Source organism: Rhynchophorus ferrugineus, unplaced genomic scaffold (assembly GCF_030347505.1).
Source record: "Rhynchophorus ferrugineus isolate W39M unplaced genomic scaffold, kcgeb_rfMv2 rfM4, whole genome shotgun sequence".
NCBI classification, from domain to species: domain Eukaryota; kingdom Metazoa; phylum Arthropoda; class Insecta; order Coleoptera; family Curculionidae; genus Rhynchophorus; species Rhynchophorus ferrugineus.
In genome coordinates this window covers 5,215,684-5,243,487 of record NW_027472583.1, presented here as the reverse complement: position 1 = coordinate 5,243,487, position 27,804 = coordinate 5,215,684, and the positions used below count along the sequence as shown (strand labels likewise).

General features: G+C 34.5%; 2 protein-coding genes across 7 annotated transcripts in view; both read right to left on the bottom strand.

The window, feature by feature from the left end:
- The window catches only part of CASK (peripheral plasma membrane protein CASK), a 244,720-nt gene that overhangs the window by 103,167 nt on the left and 113,749 nt on the right, over nt 1-27,804 (bottom strand). The window lies entirely within an intron of this gene.
- LOC143195678 (uncharacterized) overlaps nt 18,788-27,804 on the bottom strand; it is a 33,235-nt gene continuing 24,218 nt past the window's right edge. Inside the window, exon 4 of the mRNA XM_076403074.1 lies at nt 18,788-18,984. Within this exon, the coding sequence (XP_076259189.1) occupies nt 18,933-18,984 (52 nt within the window). The 3' untranslated portion in view covers nt 18,788-18,932. The remainder of the gene's footprint in view (nt 18,985-27,804) is intronic.

Below are 27,804 nucleotides of genomic sequence, written 5' to 3'. Positions count from 1 at the left end.
GCGTAGGTTGGGCCATGATATTTCTAAGATCCTCTGTCTCCCTTAACTGCGAAGAAAAAAATAATTTCCATCCATACAAAATTCAATCAGTGCGATCTTTTAAAGTGATAGGAGTTGTCTGAAAAAGTATAGGTTTAGAAAGGTATGTAAAGAAGCAAAACTGCAGATATTGGGCAGCAATATATTCGCGTTTTCAGTTAGAGGAACAATTAAGAATCGTTGGAAAACTTTAGAGGTTTTGGTATCAGAAGTCAGGCCATATTAACGCAGCGCTCGTCTCGCTCGATTTCTTCCTTTTCTTGAATGTATTTCTAAATTTTATTGGTACCATTTCAGGTTTTATTAGTGTATACATTAGTAACCGTATTTATAAAACAGCTTCATAGAACTTTAATTCTTCGTTTGCTGGTGAGCTTTCGTGAGTTCGCTGGTGACAAAAAGCAGAGCAGATTAGATTCAAAGTTCAAGCAACTGTAACCAGTACATTCGGAATTAATATCAAGGAGATTGGTTTATCAGTCAATCATAGCCAGGACTTATAGGATTTAAGTATGCGGTTGCATTAAAACGTCAAACCAACTACTAATCCAATGCACCCAAATAATTACCAACGCTTATCGCTAGGTGACCAAATAATATACGCACGACTAGTTCGAAATCAAATGGCTACACGAAATGATTCAAGATTTCCCCCTAAAACACGAAATAAGGTTTCTAAATCATAGCGACGTGGAAGCAATAAACCTACAGGACAACACGCAGGAAATCGGAAGATTGAAGCAAACCAAACCATACGAACTTGTTTAGTGTGTAAGTATGTATTCTTAACTCTAGCTTAAGTAGATTAGTTTTATTTTAATTTGGGAAATACATACTGATTAATCCAGCACAGTAGCGTTAAATTAATTTATAAACTAAGATTTTACTAGGCATATCTAATGCAAGAGATAATTAATAAAATTAGTTTCAGTTGTTAGTTCCATTGTATCATATATGTCATATATAGTTCTGATTTTATGTTGAAAGTATTTAAAAACAAGTTTTTGGTAGCATAACATAGCATAATAATCTTTTTACTATATTATGAGATAAATATGATTAATTGAGTAAATTATGGTCCAATTTCGATCACTGGGCAATCATTATTGTCGATTTAATGATGCATTAAACATAATTATTGGTAATAACATTTAAAGAATATCAAAAATCGACAATTATAAATATTATTAGACAATTAATCGACATAGCAACTGGTATTCCACGCGAACGAGATCATTTAAGCGGACCAAACTCAACTCAGGGAAAAAATATAAAAATCGGGAACGAATTTCGGTCGATTCGGGTTCGTTAAAATCGTCGCGAAGCCGGAGAACGGGGGAGGGGAGCTGTATCATCACCCCCGGGCTGCAGCCCTATTTTACCAGTGAATGGACACGTTTTAATCTCGTGTCCTTTTTGTCGGAAAATTATCGTCCCAGTTGCGCCTGCGAAGACCTTCTGTTAATGGTTTATTGATTGTTCTTGGCGAGGGACGGCTAGTTCTTGGCGGAAAAAATGTTTTTTATCGTTTTTTATTTGCCAGCCGTCCGTGTAGCAGGTTGTTTTAAATTATCTCTTGACACTTTTGATAGTGACGATTTTTACTATCTCGATTTATGTTGTTCATGAATATGTTAAAAGGAATCAGGAATGTTATGTTTTGAATACATAATTCTTGACAGAGGGTGATATATCAGGCCTATAATTTATTTTAATTAATTACATCTTACATTAGATATGCTTAGTACAATGTTTTCAGGATGTCAGAGATATAAATGAGTAAAATTGTTAGTTATTTTTATAAAATTCTCACATATCTGAATATTTATAGCTCTATGGTAGTATTTGGGTCTCTCTGGCAGATTGTCGATCAGTGTTTAATCCCATTTTGTTGCTGCTACTGGCCATTGGTTAGAAAAGAAAGTTCTACGAACCGAGATATTCTAATTCATTAATAATTAATGATAATTCATAATTCAGGGTCGAGGAGTCTAGTCTTAATTGTAATTAGTGCAAATAAAGTAAGTAATGTAAAATGTTTCATTAATTTGCAAGAAAGTCTAGCTGAAATCGTCAGCTGTGAGCAACCAGGGCGCAACAACAATAAACAAATATAAAGGCTCTTAAGGCAGTTTGCTATGAGAGCTGTCGAAGCAGTTCTCCAACGACGACGAGAGAACTAGTTTTATTAAAATTTTGGGTCCTTCGAGCAGGATGGGATTGCCAAATATGGCCATGGGACACAATCTTAATTTACAAATTAATTCATTAGTACTGTTCTGTTGTACTTGTATTAATATACAAGCAAGGCGAGTACGGTATTAATATATCAGTATGTATTTCCCAAATTCAAATAAAACTAAACTACTTAAGCTAAAGTTAAGAATACACATAAACAATATACAAGTTCATGTGGTTTGGTTTGCTTCAGTCTGATTTCCCGGGTGTGGTACAGTAGCTATATTGCTTCAACGTTGGTGTGATTTAGCAACCTTATTTTATGTTTTAAGGCGAAATCCCAGATCACTTCGTATATCCATTTGATTTCGAGGTCATCGTGCAGCTCTTTATTGGTTACGTAGCAATATGCATTGGTACTAGATCGTAGAACTTTCTTTTGGCTGCGTTGGATTGCTAGTTGGTTTGAATTAGTGCAACCTCATATTTGCAACCAATAGGTCCAAATTGGCGTTATGATTGATATTAATTTTAAATGATTTACAACAGATGGTCACAGTGTTTTAAATCATATTTCTAACCAACTTCATGTTGAAGTCTCACTTCAACTTTTCAGTGCGCGTCATTTCGTCGAAGCGTGAGCAAACATTTCTTTCAAAGCGTTGAAAATGACGTTTGACAACTTTGACGGTTTGTTCCGATTTGTTACAATAAAGCTTCAAGTTATAAAAAAACGATCGAAAATTACTATCAACTTATGACTCAACTAGCACAATACATCAAGGAGGGGTTAGATAACAGCTGACAAGGATGCTTCAGTCAAAACTGGTCTAAAAACACCTAAAAACATACTTTTAATTGACTTATTCCCTAATGAAATAAACTGTTCAATGCATCTTATTGATGTTCATGAATAAAATAATATATTTCTAGTAGTAAATACTAACCTTATAAATGTCAAGCGAGTAGCCAGTATATATGTGTATCAAAAACACATGGCCTACCCTATATTTAGGATGAAAACGGGAAAGTACCCAGACAGTTATTCTATAATATCTTTAAAATTAAATTATAACTGTAATATGTAGAATCTAATTTCAGTTTCATAACAAACACAAATACGCCTTATACATAACCAATAAGCTTTTCAAAAATGATTTATAAAAACCGCCAAAAATAATGGTAGTAGAAAACCTTCGTAAAAGATCAAAGGAAAAGTCAAGTCATGTTCAATAAGTTCACTAAAAGAAAATATTTTTATCGCCAGAGAGGAAAAAAACGGACGCTCTAGACCTTGGCGCCATAAATTCAATTTCAAGAAGGCGATATAAAAGCTATATGCTCCTTTTTCTTTATATAAAAAAATAATAAAATAAAATACAATAGAATACGCGAGGATATAATTAATGACTTCTTAGACTGTACATGTACCGTCAAAAATGTTACTGAACTAGTATTCCAATTTATTATAGCATACTTTTACGAGGGTTGTTACTTATATTTTTGCTTGCATGTATTCTGATCAATTTTCCACTTTAAAAAGATATTTATTGCAAATCTTGAAATTGACCCATTGTCTTCCAACTTTTGTGGTTCTCCAATTTTGATGAGTTTCGGCCTAGAACTCTTCAAACCAAACAACAGAATTAGTGAATGCTGAATATTTTTATCGTTCTATGCTTAGCATCTGTATACATTCAATATCTTACTAAGACTCAAAAATTCAAAGGAAAACTCTTATTTTGTGTTGAGAAGTATCAAAACCATTGAATTTAACACTTTGGTTAGGTTACTTGACACTTGTTTACATTGATACTTTGCATTTTGCTTAGGAACAATAAATATCGCTTATCAAAATATACGTAAAGATGAAATATTTAATTCATAAAACTCAAATATTAAATTTACACTTCTTTTTTGGAATTATAATTTTACTTTTACTGAAAAAGTTACATTTGTATGGCTCATTTATTAATACATTATAGAAAAAAAGTAAATACCAACACAGCAGTTTGTGTTCACTAACAAATACTTAACAATTCACAAATTGATTTTCACAAGCCTCTTCTAAAGCTGCTTTCAACTTTACGTGACTTAAAGGTCTCAAAATGAAGCCATTTTTTTCAAAGAGCTCAAATATGCTCTTCAGCGAATTATAAGCTTTTTAATTTCTTCTTTTTATAAGAAAGAAAAAGACGTATTAGTCATTTGCTGGATAACTGTAGACTACATATATGTTATAGATTCATCGAGTTAATCAAGCAGCGTGATATTACCCGGAACATATTAGTGAACATTGTAGGTTTATTTATAGTGCTTACATGAAAAAAAATTGAGTTGTAATGAACAATGTGTAGCGTGTTAAATTTTTTTCACGAAGTTAAATGAATTCATCTTATTTTGCCAATTTCCTACGAAGATTCCTAGAAGAAAAAAGTATTTTCAGCTATACTCTTAGATGTAGCACAAGCCCTCACAAGCATTAAAATCATTCATTACAGCCAGAATATTTAGAGTCAAGCAAAAGGAAGCTTAATTTACAATAAAAGCTAAAATAGATGTATTACAAGGAAGTGTATTGGGACTAATTCTTTAACTACTCTACACATGTGATATACCACAAAGAGAGAATATCACAATGGTTACATTTGCAGATGATACTGCGATTCTTGCTGTCGGAAGAAATAGCGAAAAACCAAAAGCAGCCAGAAAATTACAATAGGTCAGTGAAAATATAAATAATTGGTCTCTAACCTGGAATATAAAAATTAACCAAATATGTGCTTATGTAGTTTAATCAGGCCAGGTCAGAACCAATATTTTGGAATGATTCTGGATACAAAATTTATGTTAGAAGGAATATGTTAAGAAGAAAAGGGAAGAACTGGAATTCAAATATAGGAAAATGAATTGGTCAATTGGAAGAAAATTACAATTAGCTGTACATAGTATATCACTATTATATAACGACCTTTGGCAACTGAACGACTAGTAACAACGTTATCATTTAAAAAGTACTGATGCAGCATACTTAAGGATCGAAAGCTTAACAAAATATCCAATGAAATAAAGGCAGAATGCCTTACTTACACAGCTTTAAAATTTTCATTTGCCCCTTTGTTATTTTCCCCGTACAACAATACTAACAATCGAATGGGAGAAGGAACAAAATAAACTTTGAAACAGTTGAAACGCTACCCCTATCTCACCTGTTCGATATTTTCGCCCTGCTTAGTGAAATATTGAAATTGGATAACATATCACTTTATAATTGTTTCCTGGGAAAGCGTTCGTTAAAGTCCGCTTCCAATTTCTCTTCTTTCAACGCCAAGAGTCGAGTTATTTCAGACGAATAACTTCATGTTATGAAACATTGAAAGAGGAGTAAGAAAGCTGGGATTCTAATATCGATATCAATTTAGAAATAAAAGGAAATTAAATAAAATAATGTAGTACTGCGCAAAATCCTAACATTACAATGCTGCCCGTTCAAACAATTCCTTTAGGTATTCTAAAAAACTTTTTAAAAATACCTTATACATAAATCATTTAAATGGAGGGCGGTTGATGAAGATATTGTTTTGGGCGTTGTATCTATCTTATTTTTTATGACTCCTACAACGTTAATCTCTTAGTTCTCTTAGTTAACTTTTTTTAAATGTAACTTTACCATTTTTCTTTCAGTCATATTATCTTTGACCAAAAACCTTTGAAATTCAAAAACAGCATATATCATTAATTAGCGTATCAAATTTACATGAATAATTACGAAAAACATAAAAAATATTACTTTTCTTCTAAATCATTAATTGTGTTATTATTATTTGTTGCTTTATAAAATTTTTAAAGAAATCGATCACTTCAATGTATGTACAAAATACGCCTTAACACCTTCAATTTGTCTTAATACTTCTTTACTGTCTCTTCTTGAAAAACTGCTAAAATATAAGTAATAATAATAAGTTTTGATAAGAGAATATCGTTTCTAAAAAAATCCTTTGCTTATCAATTATAAATATTTGAATAGTCGCTGTACTGTTTTCATATTTTGCTAGTGGATTGCTCGTTAGTACGAGAACAGGTTCCATTTTTGTTTGAGCCATTATAAGCGCAAAAATAGCCTATTAAAAAAATGCTTTCGTTTCAAAACAAAACATGTGAATAAAAACAGTGTAGAGAAATTCTGATTCTGATACAACAAAGCATTTAAAATATATATACTAGACTTTTATGTTGCATACAAATAATCAGGAATATTCAGGAAATGCTTGATGAAGTGTCTTATGTAATATTATGGTAAGTTCTGGCAAATGGTATTATAGGTTAGGCTTCATTTGTTTTGTTTATTGTATATATAAGTGCTTAATAAATTTGTCCTTTCTTTAGTTACCATAACATATGAAAAATTATATTTAATATAATGTGATGGGTTAGCTTTACAAATGTATATCAAGTAAGCATCAATGTGTACCAACTGAACTCACTGAACAATCATTGTTCCTGACCTCATTATATATTCTACATTATATATTCCAACCATAAATTCTCAAATTACAAAAAATATGAATACAATAAAAAGGCCTTAACAAATGTCAATCAATTCCTATCATTGTTAAATTACAAGAAGGTAACCTCCAATATCTAGTTTCTTGTACATTAGATAGTTTGATGAGCTATGCTTCCAGACTAAGGATAACTGATACATATTTGATTGAACAATGTGATTTTATAAATATTTTACAGCCCGGTATATCTAGGGCAGATAGAAAAGTTTCAGACTTTGGAACAATATTTAACAATAGTATAGACTATATAGACAATGTATGAACGCAAATGTCATTGAAGTCAAGTAAAGTAAAAGTAAGTCTGCACACAGATTTCGTAAAGTGTTTGATGAAGTATTGCTGTTGCATGTGCTCTTTTAGAATTGTAAAGCAATAATTAATATAAACTTCAAAAATGTTGCAAGTAATTTGGTATAAAACTATGTACAATTAATATTTTCGTAGTCGTGTCAAATATATTTGCATCTATATCATAAAATTATCATTATAAAAGTTTTCAGTAGGTTTTCCATTGATATTGATTTCAATAATACTATTCCCCCAATTCCCAATTCGTGACTTTAAACTTATAACCTGCACATATTAATTTTCATCCCAAGAGAAATACTGATAGTATGTTTACTTGATTTTCTTCAATATTCCTTTTATTCCTTCACCGTTTTTTTGTTCCTTTTCCGTTTATTCTTTCTTCCCGTTAGTATCACAAAACTGATTATTAATAGTGATATATAAGTGTGAAATATAAGATCAATAATCCAAACAAAATCGAAAAGTGTGACTAAGTTCAGACGGTGGAAAGTGGTTAGAAAGCGTTGCCTCTGAATGGTGTCGTTAAAGTCACTATAAGTCAGGCCATTGCTCAAATCCTGCCGGATCTATAAGGCAGTTCAGGACACTTGAATCTATACTACTTTGAGAAACCATGACGAATATTTGAACGATGTTATATTCCCTAGTTCGATTTTGCGGTTTATTCAGTGTTGTTATCCGCAATGGCTAGGAATGCAGTGTCATCTACAAATGTTGCAATTACAATCTCATTAAGTAAGAAAGTTACTAGCCTACAACAGATAAATGACTGGTCTCAATACATTTCCCTGTGGTACACCTGCTTGTATTTTTCTTAATTTAGAATAGGCCTCTTCTTATTTGACTTTGAATTATCGATTATGACTTATGCTATATATGATTCTAATTTTCTTGAATACTGGTCAATGAGAGGCATTTTAATTTTATGCTTTAAATAATCGTACCAAACTTTATCGAAAGCTTGAACAATATCTCAATATACTGTAAAATACATTTTAATTTTTTCTAGTAATTTTTCTGTAACATTGGTGATTCTGTGAACCTCATCAACCGTAGAATGTTGTTTCCTGAAACCAAATTGGCGATCCGAAAAAAGACCCTTTTCGCACTCGACGCACTTTTAAGATAAAAAAATAGATATTATATATAGAAAAGGGACCACTCCTCTATCTGTTTTATACTGCTGATATCACAACAACAAAAGAAACAGTACTAGTAATATTTTCCGACCACAGTCAACATGCCAAAAGATATATCTCTAACTAAGGCTGTAGAGTTATACATACAGATATACAGATGGACTATAGAATGAAAAATACAGCTTAATATCTCCAAATCTGTCCATGTTAATATTGCGTTGCGACCAAATGACAAAAACCTAAATATATCACATGACGAATGCCCGACTCCTCAAGCAGAAACATCATGTTAGACAAAAATCAGAGTAGATTAGATTCAAAGTCAAGCAACTGTACTGGTTAGTAGGAAGGTACTCTCCACTTGATCTAAAATCCAAGAGATTGTTTTATTAGGCAATCATAAATTTGGACCTATGGGTCGCAAATATGGAATTACACTAAAATATCAAACCAATTAGTAATCTAACGCACTCAAAGCAAAGTTCTACGATTATTTACCAATGCTTATCGCTACCTATATATATATATATATATATATATATATATATATATATATATATATATATATATATATATATATATATATATATGCCTGCCCTACATTATGGCAGACATCGGCTTTTGAAATAAAAATAAGTTCGTTAATGCCTCACACACGGCTCGTTTTGCTCTATCCCAACATCCATCCGCCCTTATCGAACTATCGATTGGCAATAGCACGAAACGAAAATGAAAAATGAGTTTGCTGAACGGATTATACTAGATCAGGTAAAGTTTTGAACGCGAAATTATTAAGCGACGTTAACTCGTAACGATAGAATACAAATTGGCAGGATTAAGTTCCTCTCCCTCCTATCCCCGGGAGCCCGTGAAATTATGAAAACTCTCCGGCCCGCCCTTGGCCCGTTCCTTCCCCTCCCGTCAACCCCGCACCCATTCCCCGCAACCTCCGTCGCCGCAGTTTCTCGGCGGAAATGTCCCGGCGTTATCGGTCCCCCGTTTACCTTGAGGATTAATTTTCTACTTCAAACATCAGCCTGACACAGCACTCCAATCAGATTAAAATTTAAAACTAAAATATAACTTTACCTCCCGCATTATCACCTGGTGGCCAAACAACCGACCAAAACTAATATTGAGGGCAGGCTTGTTTATAGTTTTCTGATGTTGTAAAAAGGTCACTAGGAATTGAACATTGGTCGATTATTAAATAGCATTTTTATAAAAAGTATGGTCAATTTCTATATTGTTGGCAAATTGGCAATGGATTAATCTACGTACGTGGAAATTGATCTGACACTGATGAAACGTCAGCATATTTATTTTGTGTTCGTTTTACATTTATAATGACGACATTCATCGAGCAAACGTAGCAATCATCTACATGATTTTTGTGATCTTCTCATAACGTTGGCATAGAAAATAAAAAGTATACATTTTCACCAAGTGATCAGCTTTGCTTACATATCATTATGCATTACAAAACAATTTCAGTACCCACCCATAGCTTGTCAGTTTTTAAGTAGCATATAACATCCAAAAAAGCAACAAAATCACCTTGTCTCTGCATTTTCACACTTTGCGAAACATAATGACAGCATAAAAATAAGTTCCAAATGATGTTTAAGAGCGCAGTGCTGCCACCACGCGCTATCTAGAAATCTTCAACTGATATTGTCCTATGGATTGAAGATCTGAGTTCAGGGCATCAAATAACGTCAAGAAACGTCATCTGCTCTGGTTACCATGTTTTATAAACCTTAATTTATAAACTTGTATAATAAAGTAAATATTAAAATCATGACAATTAAATTTTCATGATGTCATCAGTCACATAAATATTACGAATTTCAGGTTGGTCAAAAAAATTCTACAGTAGTCATTCTGAAAAGCAGACTTAGATAGAACTTTAAACATTAATAAACGCGTTGAAGATAACATTCAAAAATCTCACTTTCACATATTAGATGTGAAACAAAGCAATCGTTAATACAATGAATCGTGGTTTATATCACATGTGTAAATACATTTATTGTCGTCTGCATAAAATGCTATGTTTGGTAACTTGGGGAGTGGAAAATCGGTCATGTATAGGCTGACCGGGGCCGGGGCTAACGGAGAACCTTGTAGAAATCCAGCGGAGATTTGCCTCCGAGAAGAGACTGCATCACCGATCCTTACTTAAAAAGACCTATCTTCCAAGTATGAGTCAATCTTAATCAAAGTCAAATATCCCTAATATTAGGTCATTCGGTAAACCTAGTTTTTTGGTTTTGAATATAAGGCCGTTGTGCCACACTTGGTCGAAAACTTTGTATATATTGAAGAAGATGGCCCAGTCTTGCGACCTTTACGAAGAGCCTGATAAATGATGGCTGCGATACGGGCAGCTTGATGAAGGCTTGTTCATTGGGAATTATGTGGTTTGAGTCAGTGAAACATCGATAGCGTGTAAAATCGCTTGTTCACCAAGTTTGTAATTACCCACTAGTTTACAGAAAAAAAACGGACTTATAGTGAGCCGTTTATAGGTCAAAACAAGAGAGGACTGTTAAATTCTTTAAGAATAGCGTTGCAGAGAAAAGAAAAAAGAAAAGTCAAAGTCTCAACGATGCAAAGAGAATCATTGTATCTAAAATTTAATCAAAACAATCATTATATTTTTGTAACAATGTTGAAGAAACCACAAAATCAAAAAGTGACAAATGTACAAAGAAAAACAACACATATTCGATGTGAAGCAAAGTGATCGTTGATACAATGAATCGTGGTTTATATCACATGCGTAAATGAATTCGTTGTGTCGTCTGCATACAATGCTGTGTTTGGTAACTTGGGGAGTGGAAAATCGGTCATGTATAGATTGACCGGGGCTGGCGCTAATGGAGAAAAAAACTTGTAAAACTCCAGCGGAGATTTGGTTCGGAGAAGACACTGCATCACCGATTTTTAATTGAAAAGACCTATCTTTCAAGTATGAGTCAATTAGAGATATTAGGTCATTCGGTAAACATAGTTTTTTGGTTTTGAATGTAAGGCGGTTGTGCCACACTTGGTCATGAAAAACATGGCTCTAGTCTTGCGATCCTTAGGGAAAACCTGATGAATGGTGGCTGCGACGCGGGCAACTTAATGAAGGCTTGAGTGTTTGGCACGGAAACCGCATTGTTCATTGGGAATTATATGGTTTGAGTCAGTGAAACTATTGAACCCATTCGTTTCTAGAAAAACAGATTTATACCGACTCGTTTATAAATGGTTAGGTGTTTTAACAGTAACGGTTTTCTGGACCGTCCCAGATAGTCTTTAGTGAGTCATTCACAGTAATTGAATTGGTAAATAATGTTTTGGTACAACCGCCGTACTGATTGTTAATGCAACTTATTATAATTATAAATGTATGAGTTGTTACTGATAGTCTGATACTTCACCCAATTTATCGCCTACAATACTATAGTAAATAAACTGGTGAATCAGACAAATAGGTAATTTTATAAATTTAGGTCACTAGTAACGTAACCCATTGTCAGCTAAATTGATTTAACGATAAATTAACTACAAAAGACCGGTTAAATATTTTCTCGGCGATTTTAGTTCATCGCTCCATCATTATCCCGCCTCAGTCTTTCCAAGGCGCATTCCTTCGGTTCGGATTTCCCTTTTTCCCTCCAAATATTTCAAACGGAGCGATCGGTGGACGGAACAGATACGGAGAATCGAAATATCCATTAAATGATTACATTCGCAGTTCGTCGATCATTCGACTGGATAAGCCGCCAGCCCGATCGGGTTTCGGAGGGCCTACGGATTATCCGCAGCGCCCCGAAGAAGGAATATATCCACGCTGCAAAAATAAGCGACATTCGACGGGATCCTCTCCCCTCCCGCGTAGCAGACTTCGATCTACCCAGTTCCAGAAATTGAAAAATACCATTCGGATGCCGACGGCTGTAGTCGGACCCTGCGTCACCTCCCCCCGTCCCTCTGTTAGGCTTATCACGCACTCAGCTGCGTAGAGTCTATCGCTGAATCTCGCATTTTCAAATTCGGTTTGTTTTTGACATGGAATATAAAATTATAGTGGTGTTTTATAAAAGATGGAGTGAATATTGTTAGCTTACACTTTTGCATTTAATACCAACACAAGTATACAGGGTTTGGAACTGAGCAATCAAAAACTGTTTGTAAGGTAAATTAGGGTTGTTAACAGAAAAAAGCTAGCTGGACTAATTAACTAATTCTCTCTTCGATATCGCTCTCTATTGGACTGTTCTTTTATCTGTTGCTAAATGTAATTGTTATATATATATATATATATATATATATATATATATATATATATATATATATATATATATATATATATATATATATATATATCATTGAACTCCGATTGATTTCCAATTTCCAGGAAATGAAGAATCCAAAACTGAGATAAAGATAATCCGGGAATGACGAAAGCAAAAAACGCGAACTCCGCACGCCGCCCCCGATCATTTCTCACCCACATGCCAAACCTGTCAAATATATATATCGGACCTGGCGCAAATCCTCGCCCAATTAAATTCCGAACAGTTCGCACGTCCGCCCTTTTTCCTTGGCTCTTCGAACACCGGTTAATTTATTTTCGACGGTCGGTCACGGTCCTCTGCCAACATCTCTTCATACAACATAAATCTCGGGTGCTTATCTGGCGCTCGCGTCGAGTCGCCGAGACGAACGGAAGACGGATGAGTGAGTGAAGGGGGCCGGGGGAGGAGGAGGCGGGATTGCGTGGACCGGTCCCCGGTGTCTCGGTTAATTCGTTCTGGGGCTCGAGTTTATGGATTTTCCGAAACGTCAGACGAAGCGCGTTTCCTGACAACGTCCCGACTTCTTCTTCTTCTTCTTCGGGACGATCGCGTGGAAAAATCCTCTCTAATTTGTCAACTCCACCATCAAAATAAGTTTTATATTCCAGTCAATATCTATATATCTATATCCCTAAAGATGAACCAGTGAAATCCTCGTTCTATGTGATTGAATTGCCTTGTTGCAAGTTGCCTCGATTATCCAAACACACCCTAAGTGAAGCTGACCATAACAATCAAATACTAAACTGCAAATTAAAAGAAACTGCAAAAAAACATTCCCTTACTGAAAACTACTTATTTAAAGAAAAAGTTTCCATCCCGTGGCTACAACAAAAACGATTTATCTACAAATACAACAAACCATCTCGAAAGGTATCAATGCTGGCGTACATTAAAGTTCCCAGCTGGCCACAGCCTTATTTAATCTCTTTGTTTCAGATCTGCCGAGAAAAGAGCACATTGACGACACTCCATTCTTCACGGCCTCTAAGCTCGATGATACCATTCCAGGAATCCGCTAAGCAATCCATAAAGTTTCGGGATCAGCAAACCTGCTATCTTCTCTGATCTATCCCATCTCAATGAAATGCTTATTTTACAAGAAGTTAATCCGGTCTGGACTTCTCTACGGATCTAATAATTACTTCAAGTTTGTTACACCCAATTAGATGAAACGGCTTCAAGTTTTCCAAAATAAATTACTCAGAAGAATATTACATGCTCTATAGTTTGTCAGAAATAATTAAATTCATAGAGAAACTGACAGTCTAGAAATCAATAACTTTATATATCACAAACAACTCAGCTCGAGCTCTTCTGAAAACACGCTGGCTCGCGAGCTGACCGACATGCTGGGAGCTTAGTACCGTGGCATCACTAATCTTACTTTTTACCCGGCTGTAACGACCTCATCAGTAACTGCAGTCATAACTTTTACCCTCATACGACAGCATCTAGTCTTGTGTTAGTTAGTTTCACTAGCTCTTCTTTCGCCGAGTCCTCGAGCCCAATAACGAGTGCCCGGTTGGCGGTTTCCATATCCCCAAATTTAATGCAATAGCAGTAGTGACCCACAGGGGTTAACTGCGAAATTCCTTTTTATCCTTTTCTTTCACAATAACAAAAGTTGTTTCACTCAGAATGCTATAATTCACAAAGTAATGATCCGACAGCTGCCAAATTTATACACGCATCTTATGAGGGTTAGGGCTAACTAAAAAAAACGTATGGATTTAATTCTAGTAGCGCTATCTATGTGTCAGGCCGGGGACTTTTCAATTAGGCTGGGACCTGTTAGAAACATTATTGTACCAGAGACTATATATAAGACCTATATATATCTCCTAGATATATACCTAGATTTGCGTTATAGTAAAGACAATTTGTAGGTTAGTCGGCGACAGATAGTAATAATGTAATATAAAACTTTAAGAAAACAAAATAACGCGTAACATCGAATACATCCCTGGAAACCTATTTATTTGAAAGATTAAAAAACGCTTATTAGAGTTTTCAGTTTCATAGAGCTTTTTTCCCTAACATTTTAATAAAATTCACTTGAAATATTTTTCCAAGGATTATTTGAACAACCCTCGTATGTTACCTTATAATAAAATATTGTATTCAACACGAAAAAAGAGCATATTTCATTTTGTTAACGATTCAACGGACTTCCCGGCATCCTCCACCGCCCTAATTTACCGACCCATATTCTTCTGGAAACTTTTTTAAAGAACAATTAGCAATTCGGAGGGACCTCTTTCAAAGGCACCCGTCGAGAAACTCGACGAAAACTCTCGAAACCACTTTGGCGAGATAATTTTATATCATAACTTAATTAATGAATATTTTAAGGAACGTACTCTTTCCCTTTGTGCGGGACGTCGGTTTATATTAATTACCGTACGAATTCGAAGCGAAATAATAAGGCACGGGACCTGTCCGGACCACGTTCGAACCCCGCGGACGTGACTAAAAGATGTTTTTATTCGGGTTTAACGCGGCCCAAATAACTTGGACGGAGGAAAAATAACTTTTAAAATAAATTAAGGAATATTTGTTGTCGGATTTTATCTCTTAATGAATATTAGTTGTTATTCAACAATTTATTAACTGTTATTTATTAAAGTGTATTATTTATGAAGCGCATGGACTGTTACGACGCAATTATTCAATTATTTATTACGTTTTAAGGAAAAATGCAACTTTTTTTGTACGTATTAGTTTAGATAGGTCTATGGCTTTAATTTCTTAAACCATTTAAATGCTTTAGTATAACTAGTGGCGTGGGGAAAAAAAATTAGGACCTGAAAAAAACAATATAAAATCTCGTCTTGTATAGAATGATTGGTGAAGCCAGTCCATAGTAGGAAAGGGGCCAAACGAAATAGACAATACATGGCTAGCGATAAGCAACATTCGACCATTCATTTATTATATATTCTTCCAAAAAAATCTCCTGGATTTAATCTAATAACTGGAAGAATTTTACAAGAACTGTCACAAAAGTACTTCAAGTGAATAACATTTATATTTAACGCCGTGTAATGTCAAAACTACTTTCCTAGTACTTGGAATGTGGTCCAAATCATTATGGTTCTCAAACCAGGGAAAAAGTCAGAAGACATTTCCTCCTATCTTCCTATAAACCTCTCTCTCCTGTGATATACAAGGTCTTCGAGACACTATACATAACAAAGCTCATATATATATATATATATATATATATATATATATAGACTTTAAACTACATTGAAAAAATATTGATATACTGAACTACATCCACTGTATTCAAGCGTTATAATATATAATTTATAGTACATCACTTTTAGAAGATGGAATTCGTAAAAAAAATCGGTATTATGTACTGTGAGATGTCAAATTCTATAAATCAGCCCCATTCAGCAAACTAACCAACTACTCAATTTTCATAATCTGCAATAATTTTTAAGATGTAACAATATTTAATCTATACATTCAGTAAGGTGGTAGATTTTTAGTGGATAGATCTAGATATGAGAGTTTCGCCTTTTGGTTACTAAAGCTCTTCAAAAAATTATGCATTTAGTTTAATCATGACATATTTTGTTAATGCATTAATATTTCTTTTATATGTAAAGTGTTACTAGAATTTGTAGATCGAAAGTTGAAGAAAGCAACACTAGGATAAGACAACAGACAAAATAAATAAAACATTATAACAATAACCAACAATGACATCCTAAAGATCTAATAACTGCTACCCCAAAGGTGGAACAAACAAGGAAAAAATAATATATTTTTATAAAAGAGCATAGGTAAATAAGTTACTGTTTTGTAAAAACAATGATGTATTGATTATAAACTTCTTTCTGGTGAAAAGTACGATGGAAGATTTTGCTTTGAGGTACGTGAATGATACATACAAATATGTTTTCTGGACTCGTTGTAAATAATATTAGATAATACCAAGTATTTATATGTAAATATGGCGCATGGACTTGGTGTATATTTATTTAATTATGATTTCTATATAAATATGGTGTTTTTTATCCCGTCTTTTTTATATTTACGCAATAAAATGTTTTGACAGAATATGACTTATTATTTCCAAATATTTCCCATTTTTTCATTTACATGATAAAAACAATTATAACAGCTTTATCCTAGATCCCAACAAAATTCTTCAAAGAATGGCTAATCCTGACCAACTCCCGAAGTGCTCTCGAATATTTCCTGGAAGAGAAGTTCAATTATCCCTTGGTCATCGACTCACTGTCAATCATCCGTATCCTCTATTTGAATGAGATCAGGACAAGTTTACTATAGATTCATTCTCACGTTGGTACACTGGGAAATGAGCGGGCGGATAGTGCGGCTAAATCGGCAATCTCCTCTCCCCTTCCTCTCAGGGCTGTTTGCGTCCATACTGACCTTATCTCATTAGTTTCTTGTGTTACAGAGAACGAGGTATAACACTATTTGGCTGAGGAGGTCAATCACAACATGCTCTTTGAGATTAAAGCTGATTTTTTGTCCTCCCTTCGCGTTGGTTCCCTTCGTTACCATGCCATAACTTTGAATCGACTGAGATTGGGCCACTGTCGCTTCTCGCACGGTCACTTGATGACTTCGAGCCCGCCTGCTCAATGTGAGTTTCGTCACCGTGCCTCAATTTCAGTTTACCACATACTGAACGGCTGTCCATGGCTCATCCAGATTAGAACTAAGTATGGGCTGTACAATTTTAGAAAATACAGAGACTCCTCGGATTTCTACGAGAAACCGATTTTCTTCATAGAATCTAGCCTATATTGAGATAAGTATAGCTGACCAAATAACCATTACCATTTAGGTGTGTGTGCTGTCTGGATAGAACCCTACTTTGTTATGGTTGCGTCTGTAGCCCTATATTTATGTTCATTTTTAGATTGTATATACACTATTCATACTTTTAGGCCCCCCTGTTTGTGTTATTAATTTTATGTACTTATTAATTCATAACTTTATATATACACTTTATGTCTGTCCCCGGCAACACCGTATTATTGTATTAATATCAACACCGTATTATTGTATAGTCGCGAAATGACAAAATCCATCAGAGCGACAGAGAAAAATAACAGTTGCAATTATTAAAATCTGTATATAATTGCACAGTTAAATATTACATTTATTCATACATATTTGGCTTTTGAACGGTAGTATTAAGTTTAACATATTTCATAAAAAATTAATGACAATTTTTCATATTACCATATTTGCTAGTCTTCGAGCAAGCACGAGTTCCCACCTCTTAAGGAAGTATTAGCACTCTCTTTGCTATCGTAACATGTGTTTGTTTATAGATTTTTAATTTCATGGGACTAAATATCTCCACTTCGGAGCGATATACAAAGAAAAACTGACTAAAATTTTCGGTTATAAAACAACGGGTATGGGCTTCCATAGAGATTACTAGAAGAGTGCTTGTTACTTCAAACTTTATTAGTTAAATAAATAAAAATGCGCATACACTTTAGCCTCCCGTTACTGTAAACAAACAACAATGCGCGGTCACCGGCATCCAAATGTTGGTAGGAACTCAGAAATATTTGAGCATGCGCAATGCACAAAAGAGTACAGGAATAGGTGAACTCTAACCGCTCTACCCCACTCAAAAAAGAACTCTAAAGGTTGTTTTTAATGAACGAAAACATTCTATCTTCAAACTCAACCAAGAATGTTCGGTGCGTTGACCGGACATCAACAACACCATATTTATGACCTGATCTGTAAAAGAAAAAAGTTTCTTACCTGATGCGAACGGTGTACGTGAAAATCCGACATGCCGTTGGCGATGGCCCTGTACCGGAAGGGACTATGAACCGGACAGGCTCCGTGGTACGGTCCGCCGACAGGGGTGACGGGGTCGGACGACCTCCCCGGCCTCTGGTCGCACCAGTGGGCGGGCAAGGAGGAGGGATGCGCCCCGAGGTGAAGACGCAGAGGCGTCCATCCCTCCCGGTCCCCGTACGGATCCAGCGTGGCTATCGGCGCGAGACAGCTTGCACCTTTTTATGCGGCCGATGGAGTCGCTTTATCACAATTGACCGCAGTGTAACGAGCCGCTGTTAGCGCCGATTCCGGGCCTTGAAACGTTGCCATCGCGACACCAATCGAACTTGATTAAAACTCAAAGTAACAATTAGAACATCGCCACTGCCTGGAAATGATTAGAGGTCGTCAGTCGGCGCGAACGATGAGAAACGATGAGATGTAATTGAACAATCCGCACTGTTCTTTGGTATCGATTTTTACAAAGTCAATCATAACATTTCGCTTTTTATATAACTAATTGTTTTATGTTTTTACGATTAGTATCGATGAAATTAACTATCCATTCGTTTTAGGTTAGTAAATGGGTAATACGTCAACCAAGAGCTGGAGAGATAAAAATTAGACATTAACTTTAATCATGATATATTTTAGAAACGATTTAATTTTTCTTTTATAGGTGAAGTCTCGCTAGAATTTGTTGAAATAAAAAAGAGAAGAAATCAAATATACGAATAAGTATTGACCTGAATCGAATACATAAAACAAGATTAACTATCAATGACATCCTAATGATTTAATGACTACTACTCTGATGGAAGAGTGAAACAAACAAAGAAAAAAGAATATCTTTTATATAAGGGCATAGATAAGTAAGTTACTGTTTTGTAAAAATAATTATATATAGAGTGGAGGCTTCTTTCAGGTGAAACGTACCATGATCTGCAAGATGAAGATTTTGCTTTCAGATAGATGGATGACATATACAAATATGGTTTCCGAACTCTTTGTAAAAATGTTTCGATGCCGTTATGTAAATATGGTGCAACGACTTGACGTATATTTCAACATGATCTCTATATAAATATGGTGTTTTTCACTTCGTTTTTTTTTTGACAAAACAGCTTGAAATAAAAAAAATCCTTTAAACCTAATTTATAGGTATAATGTATTTATAAACCTATGGTTTAATGGTAACATATGAAAATGTTTGGTCAATAGGTAGTAGAATACTTTAGCAGAAATAGATTATTAATATATTTAGCAAGAAACAAATAAATGATCCTTATTTAATTATAGTTTAGTAATAGGTCAATTGAAAAGTCCCCGGCCTGACACATAGATGGTGTTACTAGAATTGAATCGATATGTTTTTTAGTTAGCTCTAACCCTCAAAAGATGCGTGAATAAATTTGAGAGTTGTCGGATCATTAGTTTGTGAATTATAGCATTTTGAGTGAAGCAACCTTTGTTATTGTGAAAAAAATAGATAAAAAGTAATTTCGCGTGTTGGTAAAATATTGCTTTTTGAAGGGATAAAATACAGTTGAAGCAAAAAGTTGGCTTGATACGGAGTTTCCGGACACTGCTCCGGGAAAATTAACGATCAAAGATCGGTATGCTAAGTTTAGACGTGGTGAAATAAGCACCGAAGACAGTGAACGCAGTGGACGCCCGTGGAAAACATTTAAAAAATCCACAAAAAGATTTTGAATGACCGTAAATTTGATGATTCGAGTTGAATTTGAAAAACGAGTTGATGATTCGGAGCAGTGTTTGAAGATGATCAAGCTTAATAAACCCGAGTTTTTGTGTCGATATGTGACAATGGATGAAATATGGCTCCATCATTTCACTCAAGTCCAATCGACAGCCATCCGAGTTGACCGCACTAGATGAACCCGCTCCAAAGCGTGAGAAAACGCAACAATCGGCTGGTAAGGTGATGGCGTTTCTATTTTGGGATGCGCATGGAGTAATTTTCATTGACTACCTTGAACAGGGAAGGACCATCAAGAGCGACTATTACATAGCGTTATTGGACCGTTTAAAGGACAAAATCGCCGAAAAACGGCCGCATTTAAAGAAAAAGAAAGTGCTGCTTCACCAAGATAATGCATCGTGTCACAAGTCAGTGCAAAAGGATGGCAAAAATCCATGAATTGGGCTTCGAATTCTTTCCTCATCCACCGTATTCTCCAGATCTGGCCTCCAGCGATTATTTCCTGTTCTCAGATCTCAAAAGAATGCTCGCTGGGAAGAAGTTTTCGTCGAATGAAGAGGTGATCGCCGAAAATGAGAGCTACTTTGAAGCAAAGGACAAATCGTACTACAAAAATGGTATCGAAAAGTTGGAGGGTCGCTATATCAGTGTATCACCGTTGAACGGAATTATGTTGAATGAAAAAAAGTAATTTTACCAAAAAATTGTGTTTTATTATGGTAGGCCGGGGACTTTCCAATTGACCAGTTATATTATTAATATATTATTTTAGTTTACAGTATCAACAACTGCCTGCTATTGTGAAACTTAAAGATTAAGTTTCATTTAGAGTAAGTGCAAGAGTCCAAGTATTTGGGATCAGTAATACAGAATTTTTTTTAATTATCTCCTTTCACAAACACCAATTACTTAATTGAATTAATTCATTCATTTTTTTCAAAGTCTAAGAAATTATAAAAAATTTCAGGTAGCAAAAAAGGAAACAATGAAACGCAATTACACCGAGGCGGTAACGACTATAAATTCGCAATGAGGCAAAAAAACAACTGCCCCATCACTCACTGATTACCATAAAGCCAAGAAAACAGTATTAGATACGAATTAATCACTGAAAAAATTCTGCTCGGGACCGGCCAGGATCCACAGGCGAAATTCAACACGTACAACACGGCCGGTTGTAATTAATTAAAGCGCCGCCAGTTTTTACGCCGTCGAATTTTTCCAGGTCAACGACAACCTTTTAATTAAAGTCTTTTAAATACAGTTTCATAATCAAACATTTTTGTTCGTCGGCATCGACGTTGGAGTTCTTTTGCCGACGTTTTTTTTCTGCCCGGTGCGATATGTTACCACCGCGTTAGGTCCGATGGTACGCGGAATATCCAGTGGATTTAGGAAATTATCGATATTTGCGATATCTCCACGTGTTATCGGTTGTTGTATACTATTGGACTGTTGAAAAGGTTTTTAAGTGGTGTTGGAAATCTCACAGAATATTAGAATTAGAAAAGTAGTATTTTAATGTGTCATTTATAAGTTCGATTATTGCTTTAGAAGCTGAATATAAAAACTTACTTTGTTAAATGCAAACCAATCTTTCACGATTTTAAACATAACTATGAATATAACAAAATGAATAATACGTTCTAGATATTTTTATACAATATACTCTACAATATATCTGGTTACTTGATATGAATACAGAATTTCAATGCTAAACAACATGGAAAACAAGCACAATGTATTACAAATCCCTGAAAATTAGCTCATAATTAAAGTATTAGGTGCTTGCATATATTATTCTGATTATTTTTTCACCCTAAAAACTTTCTTCTACGATGTTGGCCTGGTATCTAATCACCATTCTGTTTTCAACCTTTCTTTTGGGTCCTCCAGGTTGCTCTTTGTCACTAACATAAAATATTACCACTTTTAGTTTGTTGAAACCAAACCCAACAACTGGAATATGACCGAGCAGCATCACAATAAGTTTTCAAAAGTGTTCGACGGCATTTTATATAATTTATTCGTCTGTAGATACTGAATAGCTCAATACTCGTAATACTAAATGGAAAATTAGTTCATGTTAAAAATGTCAAAACCATCGAATTTAATGGTTATGTTAGTTTGCCCAACGGTTGCATCAAAATACGTGCAGATGGTAATAATAATTTTATATAATAACGTATCTAAAAGTAAAAGTAATCCAGTAAATTATTTTCGGACGAGATTGGAAATATAAAAACAAATTATTTAAATATGGTTACCAAAATGATGTAACTTCCTTATTTAAAAAGTATTTCGAAAGTGTTACGACAAAAAGTGGCTTTGGTGGCTTCTAAGTGATTGAATATCGAACAAATGGATTGATAAAACATCTGGAATATATGAAATGAGATCCATAAAAAGTCTTTTCACCAAAGGGAAGGCTCAAAAAAGGAAAAAAAATTGAAAATATCGCTTTCGGTACATGCTATAGTACAATACTTTAGGAGTGTTTTTTTAGAAGCAAACGAAAGTGAAGGCATTTATCCACACAAGCTACATATATACATAAGGTGTACAAATTATGAGTTTTTGTTGGAAGTTCGACGCTTCATACACTGCCAGTATGTTACACTGTATGTATGTATCTTGTTTAACGTCCCAAAGTAAACGTCCACTTAACGTATTTGTGACCATTCAATATAATTGATAATTGATGATTAAACAAATATGATTAAACAAATAATACTCCATCAATGAGATTTTAAAATAATTTAAAAATCATAAAAACTACACGTAACAAAATTAACAAAACATTAGAGGAAAGAGAAATATACACCGTATTTCTTTCACATATTCCTAGTCCTAAGAAAAAATCTAAATAAAATATGCAATAAAGTTCTTAAAAAATTAACTTAATCATTTCATGTGTGTCCTTGAGCGACCATGAGCGATAAGATTTAATCGGAAAAAGCCAAACACAGGAAGGTTAGAACGAAAAAGTTCTCTAAGGAAGGGTTTTCAAGTTATCCCTAACCTCAAAGATAAGATAAAAGGGATCTGCTAAAGGTAACAGAAGTTTACACGGTCCTCTGTAGATGAGGAAAAGTGCATATTGGCAAATGAGAAAATAGAACGATGATTAAATAAAGCGATTCAATAAAGTCGAGGCTTTGACTTTGAGAGAAAACACAGAGAAGCTTTTGAGATTTATGAAGGTCAATATGGGCGAATACTAACCCTATCTGCACCAAACCTTTTTATCCCAATATATAGCTCCCTAGAGCTCCTTTCCTAAAGATTGAATTCATGCGAAATATTGATTGATTTTAGTTAATGCTTATATACATATAAGTGACTGCAAAAGTCTCCAGTATTTGCTATATATATATATATATATATATATATATATATATATATATATATATATATATAGTCTTGATTTCTCTTGAAGTCTTGATTTTACCAACGAAGTTTAACGTGGGCCCCGAACCACGGTACTCACTCGCACGTAAGCCTACCGACTGGCCAGTGACCAACTTAGAGACCATCCCATAGAGATATTCGATCTTACCCAACCGGGTTAATGGCGTGATTGGGATGGTTGTTCCCATATCGGATTTTCCTCTGTTGCCTATAAACATATTTACAATTACAAACACAAAATAGATCCATGCCCCAGCAGAACTGGAACTTGTGATTATCGCAGCAGTAGGAGGACGGTCCTGTCGCCTTAACCACCGCGCCATCAAGCCGGCAGTCTCAGGTTTAAAATCTGGAACATTTCTCCATTTGAATTCAATCTAATTCTCTTAAAAGGCTTCTTTGCTCGTTAAGCGTTTTATTTCGACAGGAGCTTTTGTTTTCCCCCAAATATAAACGTTAAATACGACATAAAGAAACGACCTTGGTCAGACAAAGCGGGAATTAGTATCCACTTTCTCCAACAATCGACCCCATTGCCCCCTAACGAAAAGGTCGGCGTACTAACACGAACGCGGCGACGGCCATTATTTAAAATTCGGTTAACGTGTTCCGATAGGATTTTATCAGAACGTGGTCTCGAACGAAAGTTTCGTCCCCGTTCGAAGAAGGCGAAGAACGACAAATCTGCCACACGGAACGGCATAAACGGAGTATTTCTAGACATTTCCAGCCGGCATTCGGTAAACTTCGACAGTTTCCGCCTGATTTTGCGACGTTGTCGTTTACACGTTTTGACCCTGGCACTGGTAGGCGCTCTAGTATCCTAATGAATTCTCTGTTTACGGTTTATTTATTGTTGTAGCGTTCATATTTTGCAGTAGTTCTAAGAGGTGCGGCAAAAGTCCTGCTACCATTTTTCTTGCGCGCTATCTTGGTTATGTGATGTTTAGCTCAGTTTTGCTTTAATCATTGTGATATGTAGACGTCTAAATTTTATTATGGATGATCTCGTGACGCATATTTATCCCGACGACACGGTAAACTGATTTTACAGCACGTCTCCTAAAGCAAAACCGACCAAGAAAGCGCTGAAAGTACTTGGATAGGATACATTATCACACCCGCCTTACTCTCCCGATCCTGTCTCGTCCGAACATGAACTTTTCGCATCAATGGAACACGCGCTTTTAGAGGAGCGCTTCGCCAGTTTCGAAGAAATTAGAAAATGGTTCGATGAATGGTTTTACTTAAAAGACAAGCAGTTTTTTTGATGGCATCAAATGGTCTATACCTTGAGTAAATAAAATTTTCCATTTTCTTGAACATTATTCAAATATTTTATTTAATTTGATATGTGGTGGACAAAGAACAGCTAAGAAAATTTGTTCTTGCTTAATAACTGATAAATAATTAATACGGTTCTGGAGACTTAATATACAATTATACTTGAGGTAATCCTAAAAGGTTATTAATTTTTTCTGTAAATTTTAGTATAAAGATCTGATTTATTTCAGGTTTCTTTGGTAAATGCGTCTCCTAGTAAAGCAATAACCAAATATTGAAGGTAGTAAAGACGTTAGTTTGTGCATTAATAGTTAAAATGTTCTAAATAATATTAACAATTCTAAATCGACCCATAAAACTTAATTCCTCATTTGATGATGAGTTGTTAGTTTCCTTGTGGAACTCAAGACATAGTAGAAAGCAATGGAAACGAAACGAAAACCATAAAAAGCAAATAAACAAACAGAGAACGATGCAATTTTAATCAGCCTTGGTGTATTTATTGTATTTGCAGCATATATTTTAGGTCAGAAATACAGATAAAAGATAAAGACTACACGAATACATAAATAAGGTAATGATAATACCCCGTTGTTAAAATGAAAGTAGCTATATAATTTGCATTGATGGAACACATAGGAAAAACAGAAGAAATTATGAATTATTAACAGTAAATTTATAAACATCTTAAAGCATTGATAGGTATTAATAAATTAATTAATAATTAATGTAATAAGATGTGAATATAAGACGTGAATACATATATGATGATAATAAGATGTGAATATATATATATATATATATATATATATATATATATATATATATAAACGAAATAATACATGTAATACTATTGATTTTTCAAAACTTAGGTGACTTAAAATGACTTATATTCACATCTTCTTACATTAATTATTAATTAATTTATTAATATCTATCAATGCTATATATATATATATATATATGTGAAGCGTAAAAGTAAATCATATATACTATATTTGCTGGTCTAAAGTTGTTACAGTTCTGAAAATAATCTTACTTATAATAGTTTGTTGTGTTCTGAGGTGTAGTAATATAAAGTTATCAATATTTTGATGATTTTTTAAACGTAATAGAAATTGGATTTAAGTTAATTCTTAAAATATTTATTTTAATACCTTTTAATATACAGAAATTTATTATTTTAATTAACGTTATCAAATACATTTCTGATCTTATTCTGAAAGTACTGTGAAAACAGTTTTAGTAACATAATTTTTGAATTATTCCCATTACCAGTTATGAGGGAAACATGACTAACTTAATCAATTGGGGTCGACTATACCACTAATATTGATAAATAAATTATATTTGTTTCTCACTTATATTGTCTTATTGACAATTCAAGATGATTTAAACTATTTATATCATATTCGTCAAATATACGTATAATACGCAAGAACTGGCGACGTCGCGTGCCAAGAGTTTCAAAAATCCGACTCTTGTGAAAGGTTCCTTTCGAAGCCCATTCGAAGGCAACGAAAGAAGAACGACAAATCCGCCACACAGAATGGCATAAACGCTCCTTATATTCGAACCTGTTAGAGTTGGTTGCAGGAGATGGCGGTGGCGGAGACGAGAGGGTTGGAGGGAGGCGACCGGAGCACTTTATTCCGAATGGGCCTTTTCGGCGGACTCGATTATTTAAATGAAACCGTCTAGGGACTCTTTTATTAGTTTGACGTACGGGGAATGAAGCGCGTCCCGAAAAAGAAGGGTGTTGCGCCCGAGAGCTCCAGATGCGAAACGTCCCAAAGTGAAACGTCGACCCAATGTTATGTTGATTTTCGGTTTTAAAACGTATAATTTACCTTTCGGCGGATAAACTTTTTGCACGCATCGGGCGATGATATGAGGTCTTTGTCTGGATCTACACGGTATTTTGTCTGAAATGTCGTCCCTGGAAAACAGGTCATTTAAATTAAGAGTCCTACTGGGGAGAGATAATTGTTTTATATTTTATTAACGGCAAGATCTAAAATTAGTTAAATTGACCATTGTGGCCATTCATTTTGAACATTTTATCAATTTATTATAGCATTTAGCATCATCAGAGATAGCCCTTAGTGTTTTCATATCAAAGAGAACGTTTTCATTATTTTATGTTCATGGTGGTGTTTCGTCGTTTTCAATAATTTATTTATAATGCGATTATTTAGGCACATTTACTACCTCACATTTTTTTTATTAACTACATCTTACACTAGATATGCCTAGTACAATCTTAGTTTACAAATTAATTTATTACTACTGCTCCGTTCTTATATTAATAAACAAGCAAGGCAAGTACGGGATTAATAACATCACTGTGTATATCACAAATTAAAATAAAACTAAATTACTTAAGCTTAAGCTTAACTTAAGAATACACTTATGCACAAAACAAATTCGTGTGGTTTGGTTCGTTTCAATCTTCTGATTTCCTACGTGTTGTCCAGTAGTTATTCTCCCACGCTGATGTAAATGAAACCTTATTTCACATTTTAAATCGAAATATTGGATCACTTCGTATATCCATTTGATTTCGAGGTCATTGTGCAGCTCTTCGATGGTTACGTAGCGACAAGCATTGGTAATTAATCGTACAATTTTATTTAGGTACGTTGGGTTACTACATCATATTTACACCCCATCCAAATTGGTTTTATGATTGACTGATTATGACAAACCAATCTTTCTGATATCTGGTAAAGTTGAAAGTTTCTTCCGACTAACCAGTACTTTGATTAATAGCTTTGAGTCTTATCTGATATGCATTTTGCCTAACATGATGTTTCCAATTTAATCTACCATCGTGATGTATTCCGAAGTATTTATGTGGTTCTGTTTGAGGAATTGAGCATCCGTCCAATGATACAATTAGGTTATTGTCATTTGGCCGCAAGTTAGAATTAACATGAACAGATTTGGAGCTACTAAGTTGTATTTTCCAGTTACTGGTCTATTTGTAGATTTTTTGACTGCTGTTT